This window comes from Camelus dromedarius, chromosome 6, assembly GCF_036321535.1.
Source record: "Camelus dromedarius isolate mCamDro1 chromosome 6, mCamDro1.pat, whole genome shotgun sequence".
Classification (NCBI taxonomy): domain Eukaryota; kingdom Metazoa; phylum Chordata; class Mammalia; order Artiodactyla; family Camelidae; genus Camelus; species Camelus dromedarius.
This window is the reverse complement of record NC_087441.1, coordinates 29,336,168-29,350,207: the sequence shown is the minus strand read 5'-3', so window position 1 is coordinate 29,350,207 and position 14,040 is coordinate 29,336,168. Positions and strand designations below refer to the sequence as shown.

The 14,040-nt window shown below is 39.6% G+C and overlaps 1 protein-coding gene across 5 annotated transcripts in view; it reads left to right on the top strand.

Annotated features, from left to right (window-relative positions):
- L3MBTL3 (L3MBTL histone methyl-lysine binding protein 3) overlaps nucleotides 1–14,040 on the top strand; it is a 108,677-nt gene that overhangs the window by 36,289 nt on the left and 58,348 nt on the right. For all 5 annotated transcript variants that reach the window (XM_031456309.2, XM_031456311.2, XM_031456308.2 and 2 more), the window contains 4 exons: nucleotides 1,135–1,239; nucleotides 2,061–2,196; nucleotides 3,839–3,930; nucleotides 6,691–6,842. In XM_031456309.2, the coding sequence (XP_031312169.2) occupies nucleotides 1,135–1,239; nucleotides 2,061–2,196; nucleotides 3,839–3,930; nucleotides 6,691–6,842 (485 nt within the window). The remainder of the gene's footprint in view (nucleotides 1–1,134; nucleotides 1,240–2,060; nucleotides 2,197–3,838; nucleotides 3,931–6,690; nucleotides 6,843–14,040) is intronic.

Genomic DNA, 14,040 nt, shown 5'->3' with positions numbered 1-14,040 from the left:
TATGTATGTATGAACACAGAATTTTTAAGAAGTAGTGAATAGTAAATGTTGGGATGATTACATTTACATTAAGAATATTTAATTTAAATATAATAGTAATTGCATTTGACACTAAACTGTATAATTATTTTCTGCAACTTTGGTCCTTTTCAGAATAGACTTTTTCTACACTTTTAAAAAAAGTTTTAATGTAGCTAATTACCTGCATCAGTAGTACATTCATGTGATTGGGAATATGAAAGTGCTGTAAGAAAATTGTGTATGAATATAAGACGTATATGAACACGAATCCTCCCCTCCCTATCTTTAATCAGCTGATAACGTATGTCACCTAACTGGTTTGGGCTTTGCTTTTTTAACTTACTTTGGAGATTATGCCATCTCAGTTCATTTACTTCCCTCATCAGTCTTTCATACTAATGCATAGCATTCCGTCTTGTGTTTGTTCCCTAATAAAGTAAGCTGCTCCCTATTGATTGACATACATGTCACATATGTGTCATTATGTATGTGACACATAATGAGTATGACACACACATATATGTGTCAATAGGGAGCAGCTTGAGTTATTATGAAACAGATATAGATGGAATACTACATGTATATGTGGAATATGTTTTATATATTTATGAATCTTTTGCTAAGTGTTTTAGTGAATAACCTTGTACACCTCTCATTTTGCACATGTGTGGGTATCTCTGTTGGATAATTTCCTGGCATTAGAATTGCTGAGTCAAAGAGAATGTTCTTTTTTTTTTAATAGCTATCATGAGATCGGTAGAGTTTATATGAGTTTATATCCCTGTTACTGATGTTAAGTGTCTCTTTCCCTAGAGCCTTACCCACGCAGTGTTACCAAGCTTACTGTTTCTTACCAACCTGATAGATGAAATCTATTTTACTGTAATTTTACTTTGTCTGACCTTTACGGGTGAGGTTGAGTGTCTTTTCAAATATATAAGATATTTGAACTTCCTTGTCTGTGACCTGCTTATAGTCTTTGTCCATTTTTCCATGAGATGACTCAGGGGCCCTTTTCTTTTGGACTTTTAGGCTTTGTTTGTGTATTTGGTTATATAATCTTTATTTAAGAATGGTGATCACTCACTAAAACTGTTTCATTTTTCATTTTAGTATCAGTCATTTCCCTATAACAAAAATGGGTTTAAAGTTGGCATGAAATTAGAAGGCGTGGACCCTGAACATCAGTCTGTGTACTGTGTCCTCACTGTGGCTGAGGTAAGCTTTGCCTCATCTTTAGTTCTCAAGTGAAATAGCCCTTGTAGGGTTTTAATAATGGGAAAAGGTGCCATTTGCTGAGTGAAAAGGAGATTGAGAGGCTGAGCTTTTATCTGAGAGCCCACGGCTGAGCGTGACCCAGCTGAAGCTCCATAAGCCCATGTGACCTTCTCACTCAGAACTTCCCCAGGGGGGGCCCTAATTTAGGCAGATATGTGGCCTCAGCATTTGGCATACTTCCAGAGAATGAGTTGTCCCTAGAATCCAGATTCTCTAGATTTTCTTTCTTCCTCCCAACTCTGCTACTGGTGGAGAGGAGAATATGTTGAATTCTCCCTATGTCTGTGCCGGCCTTGGTCTGGCCGGACGTCACCGTGTGCGGAGCTTTGTAGAGGACAGAGAGCCAGCGTTGAGCCAGTGCACAGCAGGGCTTCCACCCTGGGGCCCTGCAGGAGCCATGTGCCCATGCTGGGCTGGCCGCTTCCCTGCCGGCTCTCCTGGCAGCACGTGCTTGTGCAATAGAGGGAACAAAGAGAGGACTTGTGTACAGGGGAGAATTGTTCTTCACCCTGTATCCATGTGCTCCGAACGGAACTGGGGATGATGCCAGCACACCTCAGCTCTTCCCAACATAATGGCCCTTGCCTTTAGGTTTTGTCATTTGTTCGACTGTCTTTGTGGCTGTTAGCGAGGGTACTTTGATGAACATAATCTATATCATATCATACTTGATATCCATGTTAGTTTATTTTTGCACATGTGCACAGACATTCTAGGTTTGTTGTTGCCGTTTTTTAATCAGCTTCCTTTACCTGTTTCAGGTTTGTGGATACCGGATAAAGCTGCACTTTGATGGATATTCTGATTGTTACGATTTCTGGGTCAATGCAGATGCTCTGGATATTCACCCAGTTGGGTGGTGTGAGAAAACTGGCCATAAACTCCATCCTCCAAAAGGTATTGTCAGTTTTTAATTTCATAGTTTATATTCTGAGAACACTTATTTTCTTACATCTTAATTTGGATTTTTAAGAATTCAGACTTTATGAAAATTCAGGTAGGCCCCAATTTAGGCTTATTTGTAGTATTTGGTTAAAGTAGAAGAGTTTTTTAAATTTTGTTTTTTATTGATGATTTACGGTGTTAGTTTCAGATAGACAGCAAAGCAATTCAGTTATACATATACGTAAAGTGAAAGAAATTTAAAAAGTAGGATCCTTCTTAAGAGAATAAACTATGTCCATGTACTTATTTGCATATAAAATAACAATTGCATGATGTTTAATTTTGACTACAAACAAATTTAGGTATGGATTTCTATTCTATACACACATGTGTTTGTGTACATACATCCTTGAAAAACTTGATTTGAAAAATTAGTTCTAACCTGTTTATGTAACTACTGATATTGCAGCACATAAAAAAAACTCAAGAAATTGTATATTGAACTTAGAGATCTTAATATTTAGGAGACTGGAAAGGAGTAGAGAACACTAAAAATTGGTGAAGATGAAGGTTGAACTAACAGCAGTTACTCTTTTATTACTAAATGCTTTGTATTGGTCTGTCAGTGATTTTGTCTGTTTCATGTTTACAAAAGATTAAAGAATAACAGAGACCATCTTTCTCAGTTCATCTCCAGCATATTTAATAAATTGCATTTCCTTCCTTTTCAGCTGTTACATTCACTATTACTTGCTTGATGTCAAAGAATCAGGTTACTAGTTTGATATTTTTGGCCTGTTTCAGGGCTGTTGGTTTTTAATGGACAAGCCATCCTTTGGTTTTAAGTGAAAAATTAATGGCAGAGTGGTATTTTCAGATGACTGAGGACTGAACAAAAACACGTAGAAAAGATAAGGGTGAAAAAGAAAATCTATAAACCTTTATATAAATTGGTCTCTTATATATGGTGAATTATCAGCTCTTCTTTTCACGCCGCCTCCTGGACTTGGATGGAAGTAGAAGATAGCACAGGCGTGGATGAAGTAAAATGCTTTACTTATATCCTTTTGAAGGAAATGTTTGATTTAACGACATGAAACATGAAATTGTGAAAATTAAGACAAGGACATTCCCATCATTGGAACTGGCCAACGTGCTTGCTTCATAAATCTTGAATTGTCACACCTGTAGTGTGATAGGCCAAAAATTTTTATCTGTTGTATTACTGTTTTTTTCTAGCTTCCCAGTTGTTCCTGCAAGTTAGTTTCCCAAAATAGAATAGGTGAGGGGAAAACAAGAAATTTGACTGTTGCAGCTCGCTGCTGAGGAATTCCACCTAAAAATACTGGTAGAAATGGTCTGGTAATAAAAAGAAGTACATCTGAGTACAATATGTGTTTGCTTCTTTACACATTTTTTTATATCCATTCATTATTACCATTCATTCAGAATTGAAAAAATAATACAATTTGTTAGAAATAAACACCCTGTGTATAAAAATCCATAGTTACGAATTATGAATTAAATATTGTCTATTTAAAAAGTCACTTGATTGCTTGATTTTGCCTGTTGGAGTTATAGATGAAAGTAGGAATGGAAAGCTAAGTATGAAATATTTTGATATTTTACTGTCTGTTTTATATGCTTATCCTAGGTTATAAAGAAGAAGAATTTAATTGGCAGACGTATCTTAAGACATGCAAAGCTCAGGCTGCTCCCAAGTCACTGTTTGAAAATCAGAATATAGTAAGTGTATCCAAAATACTTGTCTTTTCACAGGAAGGGGTTTTTGAGTGTTTCATTGAATAAATTACAAGTGATAACAAGAAACTGTAATAAATTGTATTGCTTTGGTAAATAGAGTGCTCCTGTCTTAAATAAACTTTAAAATTATCTTAAAGTCATCATGAATAAATTTCTGTGTTATAGCCATATCATGGTTGTCATTTTCAAATTAAATAATAAAAGGCAGTGTAGTTTAAAACCTAGGTATAGTTTACAATTAAGGGGCATAAGAGAAAATTAAGTTGGGAATTTTATTGTTATTGGCACTTGGTTTTAAGTTTGTTTGTTTGTTTGTTTATTTATTTTATTTATTTATTTTTTTAATGGAGGTGCTGGGGACTGAACCCAGGACCTTGTGCATGATAGGCAGGCACTCTACTACTGAGCTATACCCTCCCCCCGTCACTCGGTTTTAGGAGTGCTGTTCAAGTGGGATTCACATAGTGAGATGAATGGAGCCCCATTTAGATTTGCATGCTAGAGATGATCATTTAACTCTTCACTCCAGTTTCTGGCTCTATTTTGCAGTATTAATAGAAGCAAAGTCTGGATGTGTGTGTATTTTCTACTTTTTTTTTAATAATTTGTTTTTTAGGTTTATTCATGTATTATTTTTTAACTTAATAGAGGTACTGGGGATAGAACTCATGACCTCGTGCATGCTAAGCACGTGCTCTACCACTGAGCTATACTTCCCCCTATTTTCTACTTTTTGACTTGTATTCCCACTTTCTGTTGGCATCTCTGAGGAGGCCCAGCACATTACAGTCTACTTCCCTGCCCAAGTTCTGATCTTATTGTAAAGAACAGAGAGCAAGCAGATGAAAAGCCAAAAATCTCATCTTTATAACCGGAAAGGGCTCAGTTGGAGTACATGCGTGGGCTCTGTCTGCTGACAGTTGAGCTTCTTGATTCTGAGCCCTAGAGTTAAAGAGGGTTACGGGTCCTTCCCATCCCACCACCCAAGCCCAGGAGCCCTGAACCAGCACAGACTTCCCTCTTGCAGGGACAGAGCTTGGCACTGGAGGAGCCGGGTGGGAGTTGTGTGCCCTGTAGGCCAGCTTACTTTTACAGGAGTGACCAGTTCCTCCTTCCAAATTCACAAGCCAGGTGACAGTAAGTGAGTGTGGAGAAAGGCAGTCATGTTGCACTAGGGATTCCCTTCAAATGGAATTAATACAGGAGTGGAGAAAACCAAATAGCCTCCATTTGGGAAATGATATTAGGTGCGTGTTTTGAGGGCATCAGTCTAATGGCTGAAATGTTCTCTAATCAAACTGATCATAAGCCAGGTTGAATTAAGAGAACTGAAGAAGGGTGTGTGTGTGTTTAGGTAATTAATAGAGATAACGAGCCAGGTTATTATTTTTAAATATTTTAATTGAGAGGAAAAGATAGCTTAACTGCTGAAATGCAGATACTGCATTGTCAGTTGGCCTTCTCTGTCCAGACAAGGGAGGAAGGTCAGCCAGGTGGAAAACTTAGCAGCCCTCCTGCTGTCCCTGCTCCAAGTTTCCCACTCCTTGTCTGCTTCTTGGTGATGAGTTCAGTCAGGGATTGATTCACGGCCTTGAACCGTCTCTTGAATCCTCTGCATTGCTAGCACAAAACTTAATTGGTGGACTAGGTATTTGGTATCTCAGAGGCAATTAGTTTCTCTATTTCTAGATTCCTCCCTCAGAATACTCAAATATTTAGGTCAGAACACTGGTAAATAATTTCAGGACTTTAAAATAGATAGTAATGGTATCTGTGTAGCAGTAGTACCTGATCCTTTGATTAAGACAGGACTTAATTCTAACATATTCAGATATGTGGCTGTCCACATTTTTGTAATGAGAGCTGTATCATTATAGTCAAAAGACGAATAGCATCCATTTTGCTCAAAGTAATTAGAGTAGTGTCTGTATGCTTCAGTCTGGACAGAAGGGTTTTTTAGAAGGGCAGAAATGACTTGCAGTGGGCTGTGACTGGCATAACTGACATCCAGCTCCTTTTCTGAGAGGAGGGTAACTTTCCTCACAGGAGATGGTAAGGAATGTTTACATTTTACAGCACCTGGAGCACTCAATCTTAACCGAACTTTTATTGTCTTAGTTCCAGGCCCCAGATGGCTGATAATCTGTGGATTTCCTTGTATTACAAACTATTTTGAATGGCTGTATTAGCAACCAGTTCTTTTGGTGCTATTGTGAATAATATCTGGATTGTTGAATAAAAGCTGTACTAATTGTAGCATTTTGTATAGGAAGGTGACCTACTTTCAGTAGAGTACTCTTTTGAGAGACCTTTTCAGAAGTGGGAGGGAATTTGTACTGACTCATACACATTTTTAACTTGATTAAGTGCACATTTTGTGTGAAACAGTTTTCATTGTTAAGTCTGTAATAAAGGAAAAGAGAAACTGAAAGTAAACTATACAGTGCCTAACTAGTACAGTCATCTAACTAAGGTACCAAGACCCATGTTGACATTAGCTAAACTTTGCGAGGTTGCGCGTGTGCTAGTTTTGAGGTCCAGATAGTCAGTTGGCTGTAGCAACAGGGCCTTTTTCTTACTGCTGCTTGTTGGAAAGCCACCCTGCTGTAGGACTAGTCCATGATTTTTAAATTATGTGAATACCGCTGATGGATGCCAGGCCTTCAAGCTGAGGCTCAGAGAGGGTGTGGGTCCTTGCTGTTAAGTGTGTACTTATCTCTAATTAAATCTGTATTTTCATAGACAGTGATCCCATCAGGCTTTCGAGTTGGAATGAAGCTTGAAGCTGTAGACAAAAAGAACCCTGCATTCATCTGTGTTGCTACGGTAACAGATATGGTGGACAATCGTTTCCTGGTACATTTTGACAACTGGGATGAGAGCTATGACTATTGGTGAGACATTTTCCATTACTATGTGCTTTTTCTAATTGTTTATTCAAGTACATGGTTTAAAAACAATAATAATGCAAAGCTTACAACAAAAGTAACAGTGCTCTGTCCCACTCTTTCCCGTTTCAGATTTTTGACTTTTTATCTGTTCCACATGACATGTATTTTCTAAATAACATCCTTTAATTCTTCTTCATGATTTGTATTTTAGTTGACTTTCTCCTGTGGAAGTGCAGTTCACACCACAGTACTGATGTATGCTCATGTGTGAGTGCATGCACATACACACACTTCCCCTTCATCTGGGGTGTCTCTCATTTTTTTAGGAAAATATTTTCATCTTCCTTTCAGATTTTCATGCCCAGTAGCTGATTTAACTTCAAAATTCCTGAATACAAATATATTAATTGAGGAATGTTGTTTTTAATCCTTATGGAAACCAGATTGTCTTGTTGAGTCTCCCACAGGAGTTGTTGATTGAATCCTACCATGTTCTTCTGTTCTTTGTGTTTTCTGCAAACTGATGGTTTCTGTTTTATTTAACGTTTAAACCTGTAAACTTTGAAATACTGTCATCTGTCTGTCCTGGGTGGAACATGTTTCTCTCTCACGTGTTCCATGTGCTATGATGATGGCAGTACCAACATGATGACTGGGATCCAGTCCTTTCATTAAGAAATGATACTTCAGAGCAGTTGTTAGAATTTGTTGAAATGAGAGCTTCTTGGTTTTAAAGTTCTGATTCATTTAGGGAGACTTTTTTTTTTAAACTTTTGCCTGATTTAATAAATAAAATGGGCGAATGGTGGTTTCAGTTGTTTTTGTGGTCTTATAAATATTACAGGATTTTAAAAGTGGAAGTTGCTTATTTGACGTAAGATGTTTTTCTTTACAAGCATTCTTCTGGAAAAAAATAATAAGGAAGTCTAAAAGAATTTGTTATATTTTCCTTTGATGCCAAATGCCTAGGGAATAGGAAGCATCTTGGGAACCTTTTAGAAAGAGCAGGGGGAATAATTGATCTCTTTCAGCTCTGATTTTGCACTGTTATGAGCACAAGCTAATTATATTTAGAATGGAATGTACTTTGAGGATATACTTCTAACTATTGACATGAAATTATATTTTGTTAATTGTCAGAAAAAGAATATGGTGTGTTTTCTTCCTCAGTATGCAATTAAATAAGGCACATTGAAAATTGCTTAAGTGCACTGGAATTTCTCCAGCCTTATTAAATATTATGTTCTTTGATCTTTGAATTTTGGATGGTTTTTATCTGCATAAATTACTTACTTAGGTATGTAATTGAGGTTACAAATTGGACTGCCTTTCCCAATTTTAAAATAGTTTGGAAATGAGATTTTCCCCCCATTGAATTGAATAGTTATCTCATCTCTTTCACCCTAGTGGAAATTTGAAAGCACACACACACATACACACACATACGTGGTACTGCATGTTTAGTTGCAATAAAACATTTCCTTCTTCCAAAATGCAGTACTGTCTTGGATTTCATTTCATGGAGGACTGAAGTAGTTTTTAATGAAAGGAAATAGTATATGTGTATTAGAATAAAAATTGGTTTCCCTCTGGGTTTTCTCCATGCGTTTGTTATTGATAGTTGGTAGCTATTTAATTCTATCCCCTTGACAGCCACTAGACTTAGAAATAATCCTAAATATCATGGACTGTTGGAACTAAGAAGAACTTTAAAGATGGCGGAAGGAAAGCCCTCACAGTGAAGATGTCACCATCCTCCCAGGGCGGTGCGGGGCCTCTTTCCCTCAGGCATCGGGGAAAGACTGGGCTCCACAGTGAGGAGGAGTCCCCTTCTCTCTTCCATCAGGCCCTGGGGAGGAATCTTACTTTTAAGAAATGTTTTTTTCACATGACGTTGTCTTTTGGGAACCAGGAAGGCATGACAACAGGACTTAGGTGACTGTGGAGTAGAGTGAGGTTGCCCCTTCAGCTGTCTTTGAATTTGTCTGATGTCTCAGTGAGTCAGGGTGAAAGATTATCAAACAGATCTGTGAAGAAGAGAAGCACTGAGTTAGTGAAGTAGAACAAACAAGGGGCTGGAACCTTTTACTGATTGTTTCCAAGTGCATTGCAGGCTTTTTTTTTTTTTTTATAAAGAAATGAGGCTCTTTTACGTTTATACATTGAGAATAATAGTAATTTTATGTGTTTCCCCAAAATAATGTTGAAAACCTTACATCATGTTGTCAGTTTCTTGGAGCAGTGTCAAAGTTGATGGGTTTGTCATTGTCCATCAAATTTGGGAAGCAGTCCTCAGTGGTGGTGACGGGTTACAGAGATGAAAGGGACTTAGCCAGCTCTGCGCTTCAGTCTTGAGGGGCTCAGGGTCTGGGGCCAGAGAGAAACACACCACCACTGCCTTGACTGCAGGGTAGATGGTGGTTAGTGCTTAATTGTTAGAACCAGCTGCTTGCTGTCTGGAGTGGCACACAGAAGGAAGGACTGACTGACCCATTGGAGGGTTCCTAGGGAGGTCTTCCCAGGGACATGGGAGTTCAGCTGGACTGTGAAGAATGATCGGAATCAGTCCTTAGATGTTGGGGTGGAATATTTCTGGCCAAGGAAAGCACTTCTTACGTGTAAGCCCAGGGAGCAGCCGAGGGCGTGTTTGAGGCTTGGCAGCCAGTGTGTTCAGTAAGTGACTTGTCTCCTCTCAGCTTTAGTTGCCCCCTTTGCAAAAAGGATTAATAATACCTATCTCATAAGGTGTTGTGAGGATTAAAATAAGAGTTTTAGAAACAGAACTCAGTTTGCAAAAGGTTAAAGAGATGGCTGTCGGGGACATCGAGCAGAGATGTTTGGCCCTGAAAGTGAAAGTGGATTATTGCCTCAGTGGGGAGTCAACCCCTTAGGAGGGTTTCTTGCACACAGAGAGTTCTGAGTTTGGTTTTAGGCTGATGGTAGGAGACAAGTGGAGGGAGAGCTTGGAGATACCTGAGACTGGATGGTTGAGGACACCGGGTCCCATGGGAGGGGCTCACCTTGGAAAGAAATAAGCTCTCTTCTCTCTCAGCCTGGAGGAAATGAAGACATGAAGGGAAAATGGATTCCAGAGTAATGAGATGGCACCTTCTTTATCTTTTCCTAGTAGTCCCTGTGTCCGTGGAAACCAGGTTTTAAGCTGAAGCAAATTACTAATATTGAAAACAGCTACCGTGGGGAACGGAGTGGGAAATGAGTTAGGGATGACAGGGAGAACCAGATGGCTCAGCAGGATGAGGTTTGGGGTTTAGTCATAAAACACAGAGTGATGGAGGCCCTGAAGACCTAGCACATAGTGGGAGCCGGGAACGTGGGCACGCGGGATAAACTGACAGCCATCATGCTCTGGACTCAGGGAGTGGGAAAGGCCAATGTGCTGTATTTCTTCAAATATTCTAAGCCATTATTGCCTGAAATTAAGACTGATGTTTCCCTGAAGTAAGCATCTTGAAATGTTCTTGTTTGACTCTCTGCCAGGATCTGGGGAGCCCAGTGTATGCCAGAATCCCTTTCATTTCGACCTGAGGGCTTGGTGAAGCCACTTAACCTCTCAGCGTTTCCATAAAATGAGGATCTTAATGTCTACTCACTTTCTATTCCAAACATGGATTTTTCATGAATCATTATTTCTGTTATCACTGACCAGTCTAGATCTGATTAGATTCTTAGCTGCCTTCATGAATAATTTGCACTGCCTGGTGAAATGGACTTAAAAATTTTTTTTTGAAATGGAATTCTTTTGATGATACCCATAAAAACCCAGAAGGAAGAAAGGAAAGGCATAGCCATCAACCATCTGTCAAACCTCACTATTAGTTCTTCATTGTATTTCTCCTCGGTTACATTTCTGCGTCTGAACACTAGATGGGACTAAGAGATGACTTGTGTTTCATTAGTGACGAGGACTTCACAGCCTTCCAGCTTCTGAACGAAGTGTTGTCTGTTTATCCGGGGGGTATAAGTAAACTAGATTTTTAGGGCTGCTTTTATTTTCTTACTGAGATGGCTTCCTTGTTTATTTTACATGGGGACTTTGACCAATATTTAAAGAATATTAAAACCTTATGTAAGATTCAGGTATTATAAGAATGGGTGGCCAAAATATAGTACAGTATTTTCTTTACTTACAATTTATAGAGAAATCCAATAAAATCAAAAGAGTTAGTAATGTCTCATGCTCTTACTTTAATCACCAGAAGCCTGACAGATAATTAGAAGTACTTGATAGTTGTACCATATTGGGAAGAAAAAAATTAAATGTTTTATACTTGTTATTTTTTTTTTATTTTTAATGAGCCCTATGTCAGTTAACAGCTTTCCCTAAAATAAAATGGAAATTTCCCTAAAATAAAAGCAATGCATCATTAGTGATAATCCATAACCCAATGATTGTCAAGGAAAGAATATCCACAACCTTCCTTACACAGTTTATAGCAGAATGTTTCTGAAGGAATTGGGTATTAAAACATCTTTTATGGACGTGCGTAGTGTAAGAAGTGTACCAGTTGCTGCGTGAGCTTGGCGGCGTTGACCTGCAGTGCTGTGTCTTCTTTCACATTTCTAAAATGATGACATACGTGTACGTATGTAACCCTGTATAGATTAAGAAAAATAATAGTGTTGGGGTGGGTATGTAGAAGATAAATGAAGAAAGGAAGAAGTTTTTAACTGTAAGTTTAAAGGTATTTTCTACTGAAATGATTTTGAGAAAAATCAGCATCAAATTGGGGTTCCATCAGCTCACCTTGTATTACTGTCCAGAGCTGCTGACTTGGAAAGGCTGACTTGGAAAGTGGTGCCTAGATGTTAGTTCACCTAGAACATTTCTTAGAAGGTTCTCTGTTTTTCACTACTCGTAAGACTTTTTTATATGCCAGGAACTCCAGCCACTGTTACCGTCCTGGCTTTCTGCCTTCTGGTTTCCCATCTTGAATGCTACGTTGAGATTTCCTGATCGTTCAGGATTGATTCAACAGGTCGGATAAACGGAGCAAGACTGGACTGCTTGGCATCCCTTAGACCATTTCCCAAACTCTGTTCTCTGAACCACCAGTGTTCATCGTGGCGTTAATGGGTTGCCTGCCAAGGCGGCGTTTCCTGGTAAAATATCTTCAGGGAAGGCCAGGTTAAGCAATTTGAAACTGAAACCTTTCATTTGTAAACAAAAAATCGTGGTATCCGCAAAGCACCAGAAGGCAGAGTGAAATGAAGCGAGGTGTGCCTGGTGGCGGGTAACTTCACAGGCTTTAACATGCTAATGACGTATTTTGTAAATCTCTAAGAGGGAGATGGAGTATTTTTCTGAAATAATTGACCTTGCGGTCCTGACTTTTTTTTTTTTTTTTTTTTTCACTTCATTATACCTTTCATCTCCGAGAACACAGATGGGGAATGTTCTACCAACTTTTTTTTTTTTTAAGATTTGGTGATATGCCTCCAGATGCCTGTATTTGTAATACTGTTGTAACTGCTCCCCTGTAACCATAGCCTCTGCTTTCTTATATTGTGTTTGCCTGGCAAAGTCCCAGTTCTGGTTGAATCTGTCTTTCTGTCTACTTCTGCCTGAGCAGTTTGCTGTAACTGGAGAGAGACACGGCGTGCTGACCGGTCTAACTTCACATTCATGACTGCTGACCTCAAGGGGCCCTGAGTCTTGCCCCATCATTCTGCTGCATGTCCTTGTCCATTTTTCCACTTAATTTCACTTCCCCTTTTGTTTCTTCTCTAATCTTTCACATCCCCTTTCCTAGTCTGCCTCTCAGCTTATCACCTTGCTTCCTGTATCACTGAGAAAAAAGACCCGTTCGGAAGAGAGGCCCGCATGCTCCCCACCTCTCGTGTCCCCACCTTCCTGCCCTCTGCCCGCAGCCCGCAGCTTCTCTGGAACTGTGGGCACGTCCCCTCTCTCATATTCAGGACTCCCTTCTCTTTCACTCAGTCAGCTCTCTTCTCTTCTGCGTCGGTAGGTCATCCCTCTGTTGAATTATTCAGACCAGTACCCAAGCGGGAGATGGGATTTTTGTTTGTTTTGATCTCTGTTGTAGCCCTTGCACCTAGAGCAGTACCCTGAGCATGGTGGTCACTCGGCATGTATTTCTTGAATAAATGAAGTAATATTTCCCATCTTTAAAAAAAAAAAGTTTTATTTTGAAATAATTCTAAACCTGAAGTAGACCTGTTGACTTCTTTCTTTCCCTCTTTTACTTTGCTAGTCATTCCTTCTTGGACTTCTCTGCCTCCCCCCTCTTCTGTTCTCCATGCTCATTTTCTGGATGCTCTCATCTCTGCTCATGGCTGTAAAGACCACCCCAAACGCTGATGACTCCCAGATGTGTATTTTTAGCCTTGATGTTGCCTTTGAACTCCATCTAGCTTTTCATGTTTATTACCTACTTGACTTTACCTGTTTGTGAAACACATGTTACTAACAGAACTCTTCATTCACTGTTGGGACCGTCAGGCTGGGCTTGCAGTCGTCCTGTCTCAGGGAACCGGAACTGCACCTGCTCGGAATGTCCTGGGCTTCACTTCACTCACACTCTGTGTCAGCTTCCGGTGGGTTCTTCCTTTAAAATGTAGACCTAGAAACATGATCACTTCCTGTTGTCGTCACCACCAGCACTCTGGTCCAGGCCCCCATCATCAGCTCTTACAGAGGCATCCAGCAGCCTCTTCTCTTCTTCCCAGTGTGGCTTATTGTCTGCAGAGCAGTCAGAATAATGACTTGAAAACGTAAATCAGATTATGCCACTCCTCTGCCTAAAACCTTTCACATGGTGTTCTAGCAAACATCACTTTACCCTGAGTGGGATCCCAAGGCCTCACTATGGCCGGGTGGCCCCTCCTGGTGTTATTTCCTGTTCGCTGCTTCTCTCAGTCTATTCCTGATCCAGTCCTGCTGCACTGCCCCCTCCTGGCCTCTGTTTGCTGTTCCCTCTGCATTGAATGGCTTTCCTTTATATATTTGAGTGGCTCAGTTCTCTCATTCTTCACCTCCTTCAGATGTCACCTTATTTGAGAGGTCACCTGGACTGTGTCTTACGAAGGAGTACCTTTCCACTGGTGTACTGTTACTCTCTACTTCTTTACCCCAGTTCTTTGTCTGCATAGCAATGGGCCACCAGAACATATATTTTGTTTGCTAAATTTATTTCCTCTCTTTCCGCTATACTGTAAGCTC